The sequence below is a fragment of the Bos grunniens genome, chromosome 2 (genome assembly GCF_055505025.1).
Source record: "Bos grunniens cultivar Pamir isolate PY7600 chromosome 2, Bosgru_T2T1.0, whole genome shotgun sequence".
In the NCBI taxonomy this organism is placed as follows: Eukaryota; Metazoa; Chordata; class Mammalia; order Artiodactyla; family Bovidae; genus Bos; species Bos grunniens.
In genome coordinates, this window is record NC_141166.1 from 5582985 (window position 1) to 5603012 (window position 20028).

The 20028-nt window shown below is 53.5% G+C and overlaps 1 protein-coding gene across 3 annotated transcripts in view; it reads right to left on the minus strand.

Annotated features, from left to right (window-relative positions):
• The window catches only part of ECE1 (endothelin converting enzyme 1), a 125235-nt gene that overhangs the window by 16095 nt on the left and 89112 nt on the right, over positions 1-20028 (minus strand). For all 3 annotated transcript variants that reach the window (XM_086327084.1, XM_086327076.1, XM_086327089.1), the window contains 6 exons: positions 18554-18675; positions 17387-17533; positions 15723-15788; positions 14406-14597; positions 7318-7460; positions 5800-5914 (listed from right to left, as the gene is read on the minus strand). In XM_086327084.1, coding sequence (XP_086183210.1) covers positions 5800-5914; positions 7318-7460; positions 14406-14597; positions 15723-15788; positions 17387-17533; positions 18554-18675 — 785 coding nt within the window. The remainder of the gene's footprint in view (positions 1-5799; positions 5915-7317; positions 7461-14405; positions 14598-15722; positions 15789-17386; positions 17534-18553; positions 18676-20028) is intronic.

Consider the following 20028-nt stretch of genomic DNA (forward strand, 5'->3'; position numbering starts at 1 on the left):
CCCAGGCTCAGGGCAGCCTGCTTCACAATAGCCATCAACTGAAAACAACCCAGATGCCCGTCGACAGGCAGATGGATGAACAAAATGTGGTATTTTCATACAACAGCACGCGACTCGGCAACAAAAGGGGAAGGAGCGACGGACGCACACGACATGGGTGAATTTCACTGCCGTTAGGCCGAGCAAAAGAAGCCCACATGGCGTGTGGTTCCATCTACACCCACCTCTGGGGGGACAGGGCTGATGGGGGCACCGATGGGGGCGCAAGGGAGCCTCCTACACAGAGCACTCTGGACAAATGGGTGATGGACACGCTCGCCACCCTGATTGGGCTGGTGGTAACGGAGCGATTTCATTTGTCAACACTCACTGAACTGCATACTTAATGTACACATTTTTAGTCCATTCAGTTCAGTTCAGTCGCTCAGTCATGTCCAGCTCTTTGCAACCCCATGGACCATAGCACGCCAGGCCTCCCTGTCCATCACCAACTCCTAGAGTTTACTCAGACTCATGCCCATTGAGTCGGTGATGCCATCCAACCATCTCATCCTCTGTCATCCCCTTCTCCTCCTTCCTTCAATCTTTCCCAGCATCAGGGTCTTTTCCAATGAGTCAGCTCTTCCCATCAGGTGGCCACAGTTTGGAGTTTCAGCTTCAGCATCAGTCCTTCCAATGAATATTCAGGACTGATTTCCTTTAGGATGGACTGGTTGGGTCTCCTTGCTGCCCAAGGGACTCTCAAGAGTCTTCTCCAACATCACAGTTCAAAAGCATCAATTCTTAGGCATTCAGCTTTCTTTATGGTCCAACTCTCACATCCACACATGACTACTGGAAAAACCATAGCCTTGACTAGATAGACTTTTGTTGGCAAAGTCATGTCTCTACTTTTGAATATGCTATCTAGGTTGGTCATAACTTTCTTCCAAGCAGCAAGTGTCTTTAATTTCACGGTTGCAGTCACCATTTGCAGTGATTTTGGAGCCCCCCAAAAATAAAGTCTCTCCCTGTTTCCACTGTTTCCCCATCTACTGGTATGTAGTTGGGCTTCCCACGTGGCTCAGCAGTAAAAAATCCACCTGCTCAGCAGGAGACTCGGGTTGCATCCCTGGGTTGGGAAGGTCCCCTGGAGAAGGAAATGGCAACCCACTCTAGTATTCCTGCCTGGGAAATCCCATGGACAGAGGGGCCTAGTGGGCTACAGTCCATGGGGTCGCAGAAGAGTCAGACATGGCTCAGCCACTAGACAAAAACAATAACAAATTATACATTAGTTTAAAAGATCCTTAAATACCAGAGGGAAGAAAGAAAAAGGCCCTCCAGCCTTTTCTAAGTTCTTTTACTTCCTGGTTGTTAAATCCATTTAAACTCTCCCCCCACCCTGCCCTGGGTACAGAGGCCGACCACGCAGGAGGTCAGGACCAGAGGACTGTAGCTCCTGGGTTCCGTGAAGGCTCCAGGCTGGGGTGGCTGAATCATGGACCGATTCTTATTCATTGTCTTCTCAAGAGATTCTCTGCATAAACCCATCCATTCACGTGTGTGTTCATTAATTCACATAGCCAGTGTGCTCTGAGCAGTTCAGCTGTACCCTGACAGCTAGGGCTAGGTCCTGCCCTCAAGCGTCTCAGTCGAAGCACCCAGAACATCCGGGGGGAGAAGCAGATGCACAACAAGCCTAACAGCATCAGCACCAGTAGTTAATGCTTATTAAACATCTACTGGGTGCATTACTTTACTGACAAAGGTCCGTCCAGTCAAAGCTATACAGACCTTTTCCAGTGGTCATGTATGGATGTGAGAGTTGGACCATAAAGAAAGCTGAGTGCCAAAGAATTGATGCTTCTGAACTGTGCTGTTGGAGAAGACTCTTGAGAGTCCCTTGGACTGTAAGCAGATCCAACCAGTCCATCCTAAAGGAAATCAGTCCTGAATGTTCATTGGAAGGACTGATGCTGAAGCTGAAACTCCAATACTTTGACCACCTGATGCAAAGAGCTGACTCATTGGAAAAGACCCTGATGCTGGGAAAGACTGAAGGCAGGAGGAGAAGGGGATGACAGGATGAGATGGTTGGATGGCATCACTGACTCGATAGACATGAGTTTGAGCAAGCTCTAGGCGTTGGTGATGGACAGGGAGGCCTGGCTTGCTGCAGTCCATGGGGTCACAAAGAGTCCGACACGACTGAGCGACTGAATTGAACTGGTTCTGGGCCCTATTCCCTAGAACCCTCCTACAACCTTACGAAGCAGGTTCTCTCTGTGCTCCTTTGTGGAGTGTGGTACCCTTTAGAGCAGACTTTGTGGGGATCCCCCTGTGTAATCCCAGTCAGCCCTCTGGTAAACAGGGCAGTGATGAGTTATTTCATTTTGCAGATAGAAAGACTAAGCTCCCTGATCTAATGAAGTGATTTGCCCAAGGCTGTGTGGTTAGGAGACTCTTGAGAGTCCCTTGGACCCTGATGCTGGGAAAGATTGAGGGCAGGAGGAGAAGGGGACAACAGAGGATGAGATGGTTGGATGGCATCACCGACTCAATGGACATGAGTTTGAGTAAACTCCGGGAGTTGGTGATGGACAGGGAGGCCTGGTGTGCTGCAGTCCCTGGGGTCGCAAAGAGTTGGACACGACTGGGCAACTGAACTGAACTGAACTATGTTAGGAATTTATTCCTAACCTAACTATGTTAGGTTAGGAACTTCCCTGCTGGTCCAGCGGTAAAGAATCTGCCTGCCAATGCAGGGGGTGCGGGTTGAATCCCTGGTCCGGGAAGGTCCCACATGCCACAGGGCAACTACGCCCGTGTGCCACCACCACTGAAACCCGTGCACCTGGAGTCCGTGCTCCACTCTAAGAGAAGTCACCACAGCCAGAAATCAGAGCACTGCAACTAGAGAAAGCCCCTGCGCACAGCAGCGGGAGACCCGGAGCAGCCAAAAATATATCAATAACTAAATAAAATTATATTAAAAAAAGGTTGTCTGGTCAGAGGAGGCAGTGGAAATTCAGATCTTCTGACGCAAAGGTCTGCGTTATTATCTCCCTATATCAGTGGACAACTGGACACTCCATAAAGCTTTAGGAAATTAAAAGTGTTTTCCCACATGGAAGCCATTCCCCAGGGTCCTGTGAGATGAGATCAGGAATGACCCCAAACAAAAGATGGGAAAACGGAGGCTGAGAGAGGCGCCAGGACTACCCAAGGTCACACAGGGCTGTCCTGTGAGTTGTGCTGGATACAAGCTGGGTGGACCCGGCCAGGACCCAGGAGCAGTCATGACAGGGGGTGAGGAGGGTTGGAGAAGGAGAAATAGATAGGCAGTATCCCTCCATCCGGGGGCATCCAGCGACCCCCGGCCCAGAGCCTCGTACCTGCAGGGTCTCCCAGCTACCCCTGCTTCTGCCCAGGCCTCCATGTGTCCCAGCAGCTCTCAGCATCTCACTAGTCAGAGCGGCAGCTGCACTATGAGCCTGGCCCAGGGAACTCTAAGTATAAAGTCCAGTAGTTCTATATCTACCAACCAATCTCCAGAACTTTTCACCTTGCAGATCTGAAACTCTGTACCTATTTGACAACTCCTCACTCTGCCCTCCCCTCTGCTGCCTCTGGCAACTATTAGGACGCTCAGTTGTAACTTTTGGTTCCTGCAGAGCTGAAGCTGAGTGGTGCAGAGCTTAGAAGGACAGGCTGTGGAATCGGACATGCTGGGTTTGAAAGCCACTTTCCACTTATGGAACTCCAAGGCGGCTCAGACAATAAAGAATCTGCTTGCGATGCAGGAGAGCTGGGTTCGATCCAGCTCTCCAGGGGTTGGGAAGAACCCCTGGAGAAGGGAATGACAGCCCAGTCCAGTATTCTTGCCTAGAGAATCCCTTGGACAGAGGAGCCTGGAGGACTATAGACCATGGGGTCGCAAAGAGTTGACACAACTGAGCGAGTAACACTTTCACTTTCTCCACTTAGGAGCTGTGTGACTCTGAGTAAGTCCCTTTGCTCACTGAACCTCAGTCTCCTCATTTGTAAAATGGGATGATGGTAATAGTTTCCAACACTGAGCACTATTGTAGGAACTTGGGGGAGATAATGTCTATAAAGGTAAACATCCAGCAGGGATATTTTTTATATATTTTATTTATTATTACCAATAGTGGGTAGCCAAAAGTACTAAAAGTTCTAGTTATCCAGATCTGGGTTTGAATTTGAGCTTGACCCTCTCCTTGCGGGGTGACTAGGGAAAGCCCTTTCCTCCCTGAGCCTCAGTTTTCCCATCTGTAACCCGCGGGGTCGGGGGAAAGCAATGATGGAGGTGTGTGCTCCACACACAGGGCCGTCTCAGTAACTGCCTTGCCGGGTCCTGGTCAGGCCCCTCCTGTATAAAGGCCCCGGGAGGCCCAGGGCTCCAGGGCAGAGTCCCTGCCTGCTCAGGTCTGCACCTAGGCACTCCTCCAGGGCTGGACCAGGGTAGGAGCAGCTGGAGCAGGGAGGCGGGCAGGGCAGCCAGCTCTTCCCCTCCTTCCCTGCAGGGCCAGGGAGGCCACTGGGCTGAGGAAGCCCCTCTGCTTCGGTTCAGGGCTTGTTCCTCAGCCCCCTTCCCGCCAGAGAGAGGGACACGGAGAACCCTGCCCCAGGATGAACTGTGAGACCCACATCCTGCCATCCCCTGAGTCCTTATCTGGCCCCGCCCACTCCCCCTGGACTCTGGGAGGGGTGGCGGGGCAGAGTCCAGGGAGCCAGCTGTGCCCACCCTCTAGGGTCTTGCAAGCAGTGGTCCTGGTGGGGACAGGGCGCTGGCCAAAGGCTTGGCTCTCCAGCTTCTGCTCTGCGGCTGGGGGACCTCTCGGCTTCTCACCAGGGCCCTAGGTTGGGGGTCCCCTCAGCACCCGCGAGGACTGGTAGTTTCTACCAGCTCCCTCGGCAGGCACGGGGGCCTAGGGCACAGATCCCACCTCAGTGTCTGGACACTGTGCTCAGAGCCTGGCACACGGTGCCCACGACAGAGATGACCTCTGCTTCCTTGAGGAGAAGGTGGAAGTAGCCAGTGGGCAGGGGTCACAGTGGGGCATTTAAAGTAGCAGAGACCCCCTTGGACCAGGGCCTGGGAGGCTAACAACATCGGCGGACACTGGCGTACTTTCTGGGAGTCAGGGGGCTGTTCCAAGGCTTTTATATTTATGGGGAAGAAGTAGGATTACTGGAGGGCCCCTGTGTAAAAGGGAGCTGAGGGTGGTGGCACCCACTCTGCAGGGATGTGACGGTCACGTGAGTTCTGTTACACAAGGAAGCCTCAGAACCATCGCACCTGAGAAGTCAGAGGGAGAGAACAGAAGCCACCTTTTGCAGTAAATTAGCCAAATCTCTGGGTCTATTTTATACTCGTAGTTCAGTCATGTCTGACCCTTTGCGACCCCATGGACTGTACCCCGCCAGGCTCCTCTGCCCATGGGATTTCCCAGGCCAGAATACTGGAATAGGTTGTCATTTTCTCCTGCTGGGGATCTTCCCGGCCCAGGGACCGAACTCAAGTCTCCTCCTTGGCAGGCGGATTCTTTGCCTCTGAGCCACCTGGGAAGGAAGCCCGTATACTTGAAGACTCGGTGTAACTGCCCCTCCCTGGAGGCCCCTGTCCACCCCACTGTCTTAGGTCCCCTCCTGCGCACTGATGCACACTAGGGCGGGTCCCTTGGGCGGCCCTCTTCCTCCTCTGCCTGGCACCTACCTCCCTGTGAGTTGCAGGGCCTGGTGCCCAGGAGGCGCTCAGCGTGTGTGGGGGAAAACGCACGCCGACAGGCTCACCTTCTTGGTCCCATACATGACTTCCATGAACTTCTCGTCGGCGTCCTGGAAGCGCTGATCGAGGAAGGAGCTCGTCTTCCGTACCAGGTTCCAGATCATGTAGTTGTTCAGTAGGCTGCAGCAGCAGCACAGACAGGCTCAGAAGGGCCCGGGGCCAGATGCAGCAAGCCCCCCCGCTGACCTCGAGGGGTCACAGACATGCATGCTGGATGGTGGGTGCCGCTCGGCCAAAGCAGGGAAGGGGTGGCCACTTCCAAAGCTTGAGGGTGTCCCGGCCAGAAGGCCAGAAATGGGAAAAGGGGCCTAAGAATCGGACGGGCAGGAAAGGCCGCTCTGACCAGCCGCGCCCAAGTCTCCATGAATGGGAGCTCTCACTGCCCCCGCCACCAGAGCACAGAGGGTCTTCAGGGGCGGATATCACCTTTGTAGGTAAGGCACCTCCACACACACGGGGTGTTCACTATAATGAACATCTGGCCTCAAACCGGAACCGATCTAAATGTCCGACAGCAGGGAATGGTGAATAAAGAAATCATATTTATACTCGATGGACTATCATGGAGTTATGAAAAATGAGACGTGCAGAGGCCTGGGATGACATGGGGAAATTTTATGATAAATGTTAAGGAAAGGCAAACTATCCATGTGGTCACAATGATGGGGAAAAAGAGGAACGATGTATCAGAACATCCATCTCTCTCTTTCTCTCACTTACATATCCATGCTTCTCTCTATAAATGCGCGCACACACACACACATCCCATAAGATCAACATGAGCGCTCTAGGTAATTTTAATTTTTGTTGCTTTTTTCTGTAGTTTAAAAAATTTTCTACAACACATCCTTTTTATTTTTCCATACCACAAGGATTGTGGGATCTTCGCTCCCTGACCAGGGATTGAACCTGGGACCCTGCCGTGGAAGCCCAGAGTCTTAACCCTTGGATCATCAGGGAATTCCCTATAACAAATCTTTAAAATTAAAAACAATCCTAAGTATTAACTACAAGTGTCAGCGAACACTTCCTGAGTCCCATTCGGGGCCAGCACTGTGCTAACTTACTTCACACCAACTGCTTCACTCAGTTCTCACAACAACCCTGTGCGGTAAGTGCTGTTTGTATCTTCATTTCATGGATGAGGAAGATGAACCCGATAAAGGGAAAGAAACGTGCCCCAGGCTACCAAGGGGGCCGGTGGAGGAGTCAGGGTGCCCTGCAGCCTCTCAGAAAAGCCAGCCCAGGGGACTTCCCAGTGGTCCAGTGGCTAAGACTCTGTACTCCCAAAGCAGGGGCCCCGGTTCGAACCCTGGTTGGGGAACTCGATGCCACATATTGCAACTAAAAGCTCCCGAGTGCTGCAACTAAGACCCAGCACAGCCAAATAAAGATTTTTAAAAAGCCAGCCCGTGGGCCGGTTTCCCGGGTCAGCGTGTCCCCATCCTGGCTGAGCAGAGGGGCCGTGTGCGACCTCAAGGCTGCCTTCGCGGGGCCTGGACCCGGCCGCTGGGTGCCCTTACCATTTGTCTGTGCTGTTGATGAGGGTGGAGACCTTGCTCAGGTATTCTTTGTCGTAGATGACAATAGGCTCTGATTCATTGATCTCCACGGGGTAGAAGATGGTGTTGAGGAAGGGCAGCCAGTTGATGGCGGGCGCCAAGGTCTGGAAGGGAAGCAGACAGGGTGACTCTGGCTGGGCTGCCTCTCTTCAGAGCCCAGGTCTCCAGGTCGCTCTTCTGAAGAAGTCAGGCTGGCTGACTGCTGTCAGAGTCCCTGTACACAGAAGGACGCATACGAGGTGCCAAACACCAAACTGTAACTTGAAATGGAAGAAGAACAGACACGGGGACAGAAGCAGCAGCTGTCGGTCAGGCCCCTCTAACGCCAGGAGCCACCGCAGGTGGCACGCGTCTTCTCTCAGCCAGACTGCCCGACAAGCCTAGGTGGTAGGTACCTTTATCCCCACTTTATTGATGAAGAAACTGAGCCTCAGAGGGGTGTGTCATGGGGGTGTGCAGAATCTGGAGCCAAACTGCCTGGGTTCACACTCTTACTAGCTGTGTGATCTCAAGTAAGCTGATGAAGCCCTCGGTGCCTCAAGGGCTTCCTTGGTGGCTTAGACGGTAAAGAATCCGCCCGCAAAGCGGAAGACCCAGGATTGATCCCGGGGTTGGGAAGATCTCCTGGAGAAGTGCATGGCAACCTACTCCAGTATTCTTGGGCTTCCCTGGTGGCTCAGATGGTAAAGAATCCGCCTGCAAAGCAGAAGACCCAGGTTTGATCCTGGAGTCGGGAAGATCCCCTGGAGGAGAGCGTGGCAACTCCAGTATTCTTGCCTGGAGAATCCCATGGACAGAGGAGCCTGTGGTGGCCTATAGTCTATGGGGTTGCAGAGTCAGACACGACTGAGCAACTAATACCTCACTTTCTGTGCCTCAGGATCTCTGAAAAGTGAGGCTTATCTTCACAGAAACCATCCCATAGGGTTACTATGGGGATTAAACAACTTAAACTCATCTGTTTTACTCAACAAATGCTTCTGTAACATTCATCAGCTTCTATATGATCGGTCCTCTACATGATTGGCATTACAAGAATGATGGCTGTAGAGCGTGTAGAGTGCTTTGGTCCACAGGGCAGTTTTTCTCAGGCATGGAAGCTGGAAAAGCAAGTGCAGGATGCTAACCTCAGCAAGAAAGGGAGAGCCCTCAGCTCAGCTGCGGCACACATGGGAAGCCGGTCAGCTCTAATTTAAGAAAATTTAAAAGCAGCACCCGGAGGGCTCTGTCCCCACAGAGGCACACGCCTGCTTTGCATGACTCAGATCCCAGAGGGCTGCACTCGCCCTGGGCCCGCGGAACGGCAGCCCACTTGCACACAGCTCCCGTCTGTCTGTCTGCAGGGTCTCAGTGTCCACAGCCGGGAGCGCCATTCCACCCCCTAGGCAGCCTCCGGCCATGCCGAGCTCTCTCTCGAAGTTCCAATTACCCTCTTGGGAGTGTTTTGATTACAAAGTCATGCTACATTTTAAATAATTATGGTAAAACGCACATAACGTGAAATTTACCATCTTATCTATGGCATTAAGTACATTCGCCAGCCATCCTCAGATTCCATCTTGCAAAACTGAAACGGACTCTATTAAACAATGCCTCCCCCACCCTCAGCCCTAGACAACCACAGTCTACCTTCTGTCTGTGAATCTGACTACTCTGTAGCTCATATGTGGAACCATGCAGCATTTGTCCTGGTGTGACTGGCTTATTTCACTTGGCATAATGTCCTCTAGTTACACAACTTTCGAATGGTCTGCTCTGGTCCTATTTTCCCCATATGTTCTGCTATTTTTAGTCCTGTAATTTTACAGAAAGGTTTTTCAGGACTACATATCCTGTGTCACAGTACAAATGCCTCTAATATCAATGGTATCTGGCACTGAGCAAGCACTCAATCAATGTTAGTTATTATAATCATTGATTAGCTATTGCACTCATTGCTCAAAGTCTCCCAGGAGTGGTCCTGGGACTGATTCCAAATTCTGTTCTTTGTTGCCTTGAAAATGGGCAAAGTGCAAAGACAAATTAAGGAAGTGAAAGTTGCGTTGTAAATGGCCTTCATACGGGAAGATCAATTAAGAAAGTGAACTCAACCTGTTACACTGATGAACCCATAACCAGCTGGTAAACACTTATAATGCCTCCAGGGACACAGGCAGCCATGGAAACCTCCCACTTGACAGTCTCTCTGGTTTTAAAGGGCAGCTCAGCTGCTGGGGAGCAAGGACCTCAAAGGACAGAAGGGGGCCAGTCCTGTGGGCGGTGGTAAGCTGGGAAATATTTAACAAATGGCTCTCGGGGATTCTTTTCTGGTGGGCTAGTGGCAAAGACTCCATGCTCCCAAGGCAGGGGGCCTGGGTTCAATCCCTGGTCAGGGAAGTAGGTCCCACATGCCACAACTAAGACCCAGCATAGCCAAATAAATAAATAAATATTAAAATATATATATAACAACTGGCTCTCAGTGATGGGGGGTGATCTGTATTCCCACATAACCTATCGCAAACCGCCCACGGAGCTGGGGAGAGCTGTGTGTACCCAGCACATCCCTGCCGGCCTGGGAGCAAGATGAGCTGGGCACAGCTGTGTCCTGAGCGAGACCTGGATTGCAGTCTCCACCATGAACCAGCTCTGGGACCTCAAGTCACTCTGCAGCCTTTCTTTCAATGAAGACAACAATCCCTGCCAAGTGCCTCATGGGATGGCTTATTCAATAAACCAAGCTTCTTTTCCTCCCAGCTTGTCCATTCCACCCTCTTTCCCTGGCAGGAGCCCCTTAAACAAGTAACTTCTGGGCTTCCCCATCAAATTTCTGTGGCTGCAAAACGTGATGGTGTCCAGGTGAGCTGGTCAAACAGAGCTCAACAGTGCCAGGAGACTGCGTGACTTGCTGGCAAAGACCCCTGGGAGAATAGCCAAGTTGACAAAACGTTGCTGTTTATACAATTAACGAGAGCTTCATACAACTGCTGGTGACTGGGACTCCGATCAGGGTAGAGATACAGGTGATGATAAATCCCTATGTGCTTAACACAAGCCTGTTCCTTTAGGGACAGCAGGTGTTCTGTGCAGGTAAATTCCCACAACTCTGAAATCAGGTGTGTGCTGTTTACCAAAATTTTCACTCTTTATTGCTTTAGTGAACACCTAACTTAAAACTCGTGTGCCTGGGTCCGTGTCCATGGACCAGCTGTTTTAACCAATCAGGACCTTCTACTTGTGACTCTAAGCCTTTGAGGTACACAGATGAGCTCTATTTTCCACACTTGCTGCTGAAGAAAAGTCCTGCTCGTCACCAAGCCCCCAGCTCAAGGAGGCTTGCAAAGGGAGAGAATGTATGCTCCCAGATTCCACCTCAGCTAGAGAATTTAGAGCAGAGGATGGGGCTCATTCCCAGTCATTGATGTGGAAGGTCCTAGGAAGGAATAGGAAGGTCTTCAGGCCCCTTAGAGAAGCAGCGGAAGGAGGTTTGATTCATGGTCCTCAATTCAGACTGCTGCTGGGCATGGACATGTCTTCTTAGAACCACACTGTGAAAGGCTGGGGTACCTCTTCCTGAGTCACCTGAAGTGTAGGAAGAAGACTACATTTCCAGATACCAAGGAACAAAAAGACATTCTCTCCTGTCCAAGGGTGAAATGAGCCAAATTGGTTTAGGGCTGGAGACATGGCTATCATCACTGATGACACAGGAACAGTACTAAGAACGATGGCTGTCGCATGTTCAAATTGCAGGCCAGTTTGCAAAGTTTGAGATCTCAGCCTTTGCCTCATCTCATCATCATGCAACCCCATGGGCAGGGCAGGCGGATTCTCAGCCAGGATACCAGGCTTCAGGCGTCCAGCACTTCTTTAAACACTAGACGTCATTTTGTGATATGCACCCATCCCCTTGGAGACACTCCATACCTTTCAACCTGGCCTCAAAAAATTTTGTGACTTAAAGGTAAGAACCGGGCTTTCCTGGTGGTCAAGCAGTTGAGAATCTGCCTGCCAGTGCAGGGGACACGGGTTCCCTGCCTGATCTGGGAAGATCTCACATGCCACGGGGCAGCTAAGCCCGTGTGCCACAACCATTAAGCCTGTGCTCTAGAGCCTGCGAGCTGTAACAAGAGAAGCACCACAGTGAGAAGCCCATGCACCACAGCAGAGCAGTCCCGCGAGCTGCAGCTAGGAAAGGGCTCCACGACGGAGATCCAGTGCGGTCAAAAATATAAATAGTGAATCTTAAAAAATAGGGTGAGTAAGAACCACTGCCACTTATGAGGGTAGCATCTGCCCCTCATCTGTCTCTGAGTTCTGGAACACAGCAGGTGTGAATGAGCGAGCAAAGCCCACTTTATGAGAAGGAAACCAAGGCTCAAGGAGGAGGGGGTTATGTGACTTGCCCAAGGCTGCTGGTGGGGCTGGGCTCGAGCAGTCTTCTGCTCACACCACTCCAGGCTGCTGCCTCTGCTAAAATCCTCCCCATCAGGGAGTTCTGCAGCTGGGAGGGAGGAAAAGCTTTTCCTTCAAAAGCGTGTTAAAATGGTGAAAGGGCATCTGGGGGTGGAGACTGCAAGCCACTCTGGGGCACATGCACCCAGGGCGACTGCTTTCTCAGCCACTCTTGGGCTTCGTGGCCACTGTAGGGGGGACAGGGACCACCGGAGCCCCTCTGGGCTGAGAACCGGGCAGCTGGAGCAAACCAAATCAAATTGTATCAGCAAACAGCATCTCCCTTGACTTCCTGGCCCCGGAGAAGAAAACACAGTGCCAGATGGTGCCCAGCACAGGCCTCTGATCTCCATAACAACCCACTCAGCGCCACTCCCCACAATGCCAGCTTCTCTGGGGACCTAAAGGGCAGCTGGCACCCAGAAGGAGGCTGGGCTCTCTGGCCCTCATCGCCAGGCTTGTGTGGGCTGTGTCCCCACCTGGGACACCCCGTCAGCCTGGCTCCCGCTCAGCCCCCACCCAGTGTCAGACTCACCCTCCCTGACTCTGCCCTGCCCTGGCTCCAGGGCTCTGCCTCTTCTGCACAAAGCTCGGGGCAATGAGATTGAGCTTGTTTCCTCGCTGGTGTCCCCAGCTCACCCAGAAGCATGGCCCCAGCATCGGCCTATGGACACTTGTTGGAGGCAGAGATGGAGACAGAAAATGGGGCAGGGGTCCAGGTGTTCTTCTGAAAAGGAGAGAAAATGAGCTGAACTTGAATGGATGGGCAGGACTTGGTGGGCAGAGGTGGCCTGGACACCCTTCCCAGGGGGGGAGCTAAGTGATGGCAGGAAACAGGAAGATTGATCGAGGCCTTTCCGCTGACTCCTCTGTGAGCCCGGCGCCTGGGGGAAGGCCTACACGCTACGAGCCAGAAAGAAGGAACTGGGGACTTCCCCGGTGGTCCAGTGGTGAAGACTCCATGTTCTCAAGGCAGGAGGCCTAGGTTCCATCCCTGGTCAGGAAACTAGATCCCATTTGCTGCCACGAAGAGTTTGCAAGCCACAACCAAAGTGACCACATGCCGCAACTAAGACTCCTTGCAGCCAAATAAGTAAATGAAAACAAATAAATATAAAAAGAAAAGAGAAGGAACCGAGGCCAGTTCATCACCTGCAAGTCCCAAGCAGCCACCAGGGGGGCAGACTTTGGTAGAGGCTGATCTACAGAGGAATCAAGATTGCCAGGAGAAGTATCAATAACCTCAGATATGCAGATGACACCACCCTTATGGCAGAAAGCGAAGAACTAAAGAGCCTCTTGATGAAAGTGAAAGAGGACAGTGAAAAAGTTGGCTTAAAGCTCAACATTCAGAAAACTAAGATCATGGCATCTGGTCCCATCACTTCATGGCAAATAGATTAGGAAACAGTGGAAACAGTGACAGACTTTACTTTTTTGGGCTCCAAAATCACTGCAGATGGTGACTACAGTCATGAAATTAAAAGACGCTTGCTCCTTGGAAGAAAAGTTATAACCAACCTAGACGGCATATTCAAAAGCAGAGACATTACTTTGCCAACAAAGGTCCGTCTAGTCAAGGCTATGGTTTTTCCAGTAGTCATGTATGGATGTGAGAGTTGGACTAAAAAGAAAGCTGAGTGCCAAAGAATTGATGTTTTTGAACTGTGGTATTGGAGAAGACTCTTGAGAGTCCCTTGGACTGCAAGGAGATCCAACTAGTCCTTCCTAAAGGAAATCAGTCCTGAATATTCATTGGAAGGACTGATGCTGAAGCTGAAACTCCAATACTTTGGCCACCTGATGCAAAAAACTGACTCATTGGAAAAGACCCTGATGCTGGGAAAGATTGAAGGCAGGAGGAGAAGGGGATGACAGAGGATTAGATGGTTGGATGGCATCACCGACTCAATAGACATGAGTCTGAGTAAACTCTAGGAGTTGGTGATGGACAGGGAGGCCTGGCGTGCTGCAGTGCATGGCGTCGCAAAGAGTCGGACACGACTGAGCGACTGAACTGAACTGAACTGATCTACAGAGGAGACAGTGGCTTCTCAGATGGGTTACACCCAGTAGAGAGCCGTACAGTGCTGACCTCAACCCTGCTACAGCTCCAGGAGGCCGCAGCGGTCATGCTCAAGAGCAGAGGTCCAGTGAGCCAAGCCTGAGTCCAGGTCCCAGCTCCCCTGCCACTTAGAAGCCTGGAGGCCTTGAGCACATCACCTAACCTCCCAGCTTGGTAACAGGGAGGTGACATCAGATTTATTTGCTGTGTTTATCTGCTACGCGCCAGGCTCGAGTAGCTTGAGAGAACGGACACGCCCAATCAGTACGATTCGATGTTGTCATAAGCATAGAGTCTCCCCAGCTAACTACAGCTTCAGAGAAGCAGCCTGGTGTACAGCAAGAGACCGGCTTTGGCGTCACCAGCTATGTGACCTGCCGCTGGCAACTCGACCTGTCTGAGCCTCAGTGCCATCTGTGAATTGGTGATAACAACCACCCCTGTGCTTCGTGGGGCTGTTCTGGTGAAGGAGGTTCCACGCCCCCAGCCCAGCGCCCTGCATCCTGAATTCTGTGGCCGCCCCAGCCTCCACGTCAGCCAGCTCGGCTACCTGCAACTCAGCCGCCGTCACTTTGTGGTAGATGAGTTCCTCGTCCCGGCGCTTCTCCTGGGGGATGGTGATGTTGGCCAGCGCCGTCTCAAAGTCCAGGATCTGCTGCATCTGGGGCCGGATGGTGTCCTCGGCCCCTCCTCCCAGCAGCTTCCCCAGCTGGACCATGTAGTTCAGGTATCCCGTCAGCACCTGCGGGACCCAGCCCCCCACTTCCATCAGCAGCTGCTACCCGCTGCCCACGGGACAAACCGGGCCAGGGGTGGGCAGTCAGGGCAGCCCTGGGCAGGCAGCCAGGGAGCTGGGGGTTCTACCCAGGAAACCAGCTTCATGAATGGTTTTGGCAGCATACCCCATCACTGGCTCCCCATGGCCCCCAGGATAAGGCCCACCCAGGGCCCCACGTGGGTTGGTCTCTGCTGTCCCGGCCCACACTCCCTCTGGGACGCCTGTCACACGAAAGCCACCAGAGGGGCCACCGCTCAGTTCTCATCTTGGAACACACTACTTCCGAACACCCCGTTCAGCCAGGTCCCCAGATTTGAATTAGAGCCTCAGGTTACCTTCTCAGCTTGCCCTTCCCTTAGCACAGTTGCTCACTATGCCTGGAATCTGGTGGCGAGTTATTTAACATCTGCCTCCTCTCCTAGACTCGAAGCCCCACGAGGCGAGAAGCAGGCAGGCCTCGTGGGCCACTGTCTCCCCAGCATTGGGCACTTAGTAAGCACTCGCTCAACACAAGTGGGTGGGCTCGTGAATGGACAGACGACGAACCTCAGGCCACGTCTCCCTGGGACATCACGGGAGGCAGCTGGGGGGAGGGAGGGTAAAGTAGGCGGTTTGGAGTCAGCGGATCTAGATGAGAATCTCAGCCTCACCACTGACGGCCAGCTGTGTGACCTTGAGCAGGTCACTCAGCATCTCTAAGCCTTATTTCCTCCTCCAAAACAGGCCAGGGAAAAATAATACGCATATGACAGCTGAGAGGAATGATGTTTAGAGACGTTCAGGACCTGCAGGGTTACCAGGAAGGCCAGAGGCAGTGGCCGTTAGATCTGCCTCTCTCTGCAACGGGGACAGATGACCCCTGTCCCCGTCCACTGTGCCCACAGGGTGATACGTGGAAGAGCTTCACTCTAAGATGGGGACAAATGATGCCCCTCCCCCTGCCAGGGACTGCTAGGTAAGGGACCCCTGTATGCTTCTCTAGCTTCAAAGACCTGCAGAGGTGTGGATACTGAGGGGTCACCGAGGGGGATGAACCACAGAGAGAGGTGGGAAGGGTAGGAGCCACTCTCTTGGAAGAGGCACACTCACCTTCTCATTCTCGGTTTTGTTCAGGTAATAATCTCTTGAGGGTAAGCCCAGGCCAGACTGGTCCACCTGGAGAGAAAAGTAGGGGTGAGAAGGAAGTCTGCTATCATGCACGCACACCCATGCACACACACCTGCACACGCACACCCATGCACACACAGCTGCACACACACACCTGTGCACACATACCCATGCACGCACACCTTCACACACACACCTGTGCACACATACCCATGCACACACACCTGTACATGCACACCAGTGCACACACACCTGCGCACACACATGTGTGCACACATACCCATGCACGCACACCTGCACACGCATACCCGTGCACGCATACCCACGTGCACACATCTACACATGTACACCTGTGCACGCATACCCATGCACACACACCTGCACACACACACCTGTGCACACATACCCATGCACACACACCTGTGCACGCACACCAGTGCACGCACACCTGTGCACACACATGTGCACATACCCATGCACGCACACCTGCACATGCACACCAGTGCACACATACCCATGCACGCACACCTGCACACGCACACCTGTGCACACATACCCATGCATGCACACCTGTACACGCACACCCGTGCACGCATACCCATGCAGCCTCCATCAGCCCCAGGGACAGCAGGCACATAGCAACAACGGGACGGGAGCACACAGAAGCACAAGCTGGGAGCGAGGGCCACCCCTGGGATGGGCCCTCCAGCGAGGGGACAGATGCATGTGGTCAGCTGCAGGGGTTCAGGGTCCTTCTCATGGGCCAGACGAAGCCATCCTCCTCTTTAAACTCCAAGAATCTGCAGACTCTCTCTGTTTAATTAACCATTTCCCAAGACAGTGAGCGGTCCAGAATCACTCAGAGCTATGTCACCTTAGACAAGCTATCCAACCTTTCTGATCCTCAGCTTCTCCAGCTGGAAGATGGGGAACCATCGAGTCCTCAGAGCTGGGATGAGAATACCAGGAGACAGTACCCGTGAAGGGCTTGCTGGGTGCTGGGCAGGGAGGCAGGGTCAATCCCTGATGGCTCCTAACAAAGCCTTTGGCCACGCTCTGACATCCCTGGAGTAGGTGTTATTATAGTTCATTTGACTGATAAGGAAACTGCAGCTCAGACAGGCTGAGGCACTCCCCCATGGTCACACAGTGAGTGAGTGGTAGGGGTGGGGAGAAACCCAGGAGAACCTTGGGTTTCTCACTTTTGCATCTGAGAGTGGGCAGACCAGGGCTGCTGCTCCCCTGGGTGTGCTGACGGTCTGGGGCAGGCTCTGGTGGGAACAGGTGGACTCAAAGCTATTCTAAGCAGAGCCACGAAGGCTGGAGATAGAGGTGGGGTGACCAGGAGGTGGCTCCAGCTGTGTCCAAGACTTGACATCACCCCTGGGGCTCACAGGGACCAATCAGAAACCCCCAAATTCACCTGCACTGCAGGTACCCCACCTACCTAAGGAGGGCAAGCCTGCCCTTTAACAACTTTCCTGCCCTAAATCTCACAGTAGGGAGCCTCCAGAGACACCAAGCTCAGAAACCAGAAGCCTGTGCCCCGGGCAGGTCTGCATCCCACCTCACCCAGCCGCTTGCTAAATGCAAAACAGGCCTGGAGGTCATGCCCGTCCTTGCCCTAGACCTCCAGGCCACTCACTTGGATCACGTTGCTGTTGGAATTCTTGGAGTCGGCACTGACGTAGACGGAGAAGAAGGGGGAGGTGTGGTAGTGGGATGTGACCACCTGCAGGGTGTCCTGGAAGTTGTCCTTGTCCCAGGGCCCCGTGATGTTCCAGCCGCCGAGCTGTGGGGAGGGAGAGGGGACAGGGAGGGGATGAGCTGGGTGAAGGCCAGACGCGGGTTCTGCTTCCGCGGTGGACATGCTGCATGACCCTCTGCCGTCCTCTGACCTCTCTGGGCCTCAGGAGCAAATGAGAGGTCTGGTCTGTCTTTACTGGGGGTTTCTGATCAGTGAGCCATGAGAATATGGCTCCTGCTTCCGAGGTGGCTGACTTTTCCTGAATCTGTTCATTTTTTGAATAATCAATCGTGTGAATGTAATTCCTATTAATGCAGAAATTCAATTGCACCCATAAAAAAATGGGTCCATATTCTTTACCAGGTTGATGAGCTAAGGTCTAACAGAGTCTCTCTCCGAGTTGGGACTTTCTAATGCTCTCCGCCTGTGCCATAGGGGAGGACGGTCCAGTCCGTGGTGCCCACGGTGCCCCACCCTGCCTCAGGGCCCCCCAGCAGCCCACCTGGGAGCAGGGCCTCAGGGGAACAGCAGGCCCCCGGGAACACCCATGCCCACCCTTCTGTGTGCTCTGGGCAGCATGGCCAGGCTTGGGTGGCTCCCTTCAGGGTCCCTCAAGGCTGACTGGACGGTGCCCGGGAGGGCATTCAGCTCAGGGGGACGGGGGGCCCGGGTCAGTGTGGCCCTCCTCACCGGGAGGGCTCTGCTTCTGACCCCAGAGTTTCTGCTGGTCCTTGCGGGACACACCCCTCCACACACACAAACATCCCCTCTGAGGGAATGGAAGCAGCCAGAAAGAGAAACATTTTCCCTGTAAACGCAGCCCTTGTCCCACTCGCAGATGCCCAGACACACACACACACACACACACACACACACACACACGACAGACATCCCCACTGATGTACAGATGCACGCACACACGTGCACACACACTCAGGCAGCCTGACACACGTCAGCAGACTCCACGATCCAGCTGGGTGAGGTATAAGGTGGCTGGACCCTGGCGGTGGAAGCCAGCGGTTCGGGCAGGGGGCATGGCAGGGGGAGACGGGGGCAGGGGTCCACCTTCTCGATGAGCTCCATCAGGGGTTTGGCCTTGAGCTCCTCAATTCTGGTTTCGTTCATGCAGGCTCGGTAGTACACCTGGGCCTTCCTCTCTGCCTCGCTCACGCTGGCCGTGGAGTTTTCTGGAATGACAAAGGACAGCGGTTGACGGCACACGCCCGTCCCCACGCTGGGTGGCCCCGGGGAGGTCGGGCGGCCTCAGTTGTGCAAAGGGCTGGCGCAGGGCCCGTCAGTGCAGGCGAGGAGCTGGGCCAGATCAGAGACGCGACCTCCACGCGGGCACGCTGGAGGGTTGCTCAGTTCCGCAAGCCGCACGCAGAGAGGAGCCCGTGCTTCTCCATCTCCGCTAGACACCTTCTCAGAGCTGTCCCAGGACGTCAGATGACAGTCGGCTTCCCTGCCGGCCAGCAAGCGGCCCGCACACCCCCGCCTGATGTGTGAGACAGATGCCTGTCTTGGGGTTTTCTTCCCAGATTCCTGAGAACCTCTCTTGTGATCAAGACTGGACTTGGCAGAGCTTGAAAGGCCTCGCTCATTACAGATTGGCTTTCGGCGCCCTTCCTCAGAGGGGCCGGGCAGCTTCGTCTGACCTTGAGTTGACACAGAGGCCCTTTGCCATGCCCCTTCCCTCCCCCACGAGCAGCACCTCAGTGCCTCACCTGGGGACCCCTGGGAGCCCCTGGTCCCTCTCCTTGCCCCTGGGGCCCTGGTCCCGATGCCACCTGCTGAGGACCAAGCTCCTGCATGTGCCCAAGCCTGTCCGCACCCACTGGAGGTGACGGGGCGGTCTGTGTCTGTTCATCCGGCTCCCCCAGAGCACTCCTCCTCACTGCTCCTCCTGGATCCTGAAACCCCTCCCTCTGCTTCCTGGAGAGACTCCCTACACCCCACTTCCTCCATGAAGACTCTTCTGGCAGAACTTTATCCATTCGTTCACAAAGCAGGTACTAGTTGCTAACTCTATGCCAGGCTCTGTGCCAGCTTTGGGGACACAAAAGACAATGTCCTCGTCCCCATGGAGCTTCCTTTTGAAGGAATGAATACAAATACAAATAAACACAAATACTAAACAAGGAAACGCATAAAGAAAAAGCTCCCTCTAGCCTTCTGCATCAGACACTCTCACACCGCACTCAGCTTCCAAGGCCTCTCAGAGGCCACCTTGACTATAAGGCTTCTCCTCAGAGACTCGTTCACGAAGGGCCTCAACGCTGAGCACCTACAGGCACCAGATCGGGCATAAGGTTTTACGGACATGAGTGAGACCCGCTCTTGCCTCTGGGGAGCTCACGGTCTAATGGTGACTCAGGCATGCAAAGATGCGACCTCAAGACGGGGTGTGCGTTCACTAACGCAAATGGTTCTGCCACCTACAGAAAGGTCACACCCTTTGGTGGAGTGGGGAGGGTCTACAGGGGAGGGTCTCCAGAGGATGTTCTACTATTTGAGCCAGTTCTGAAAGACAAAAAGTTACT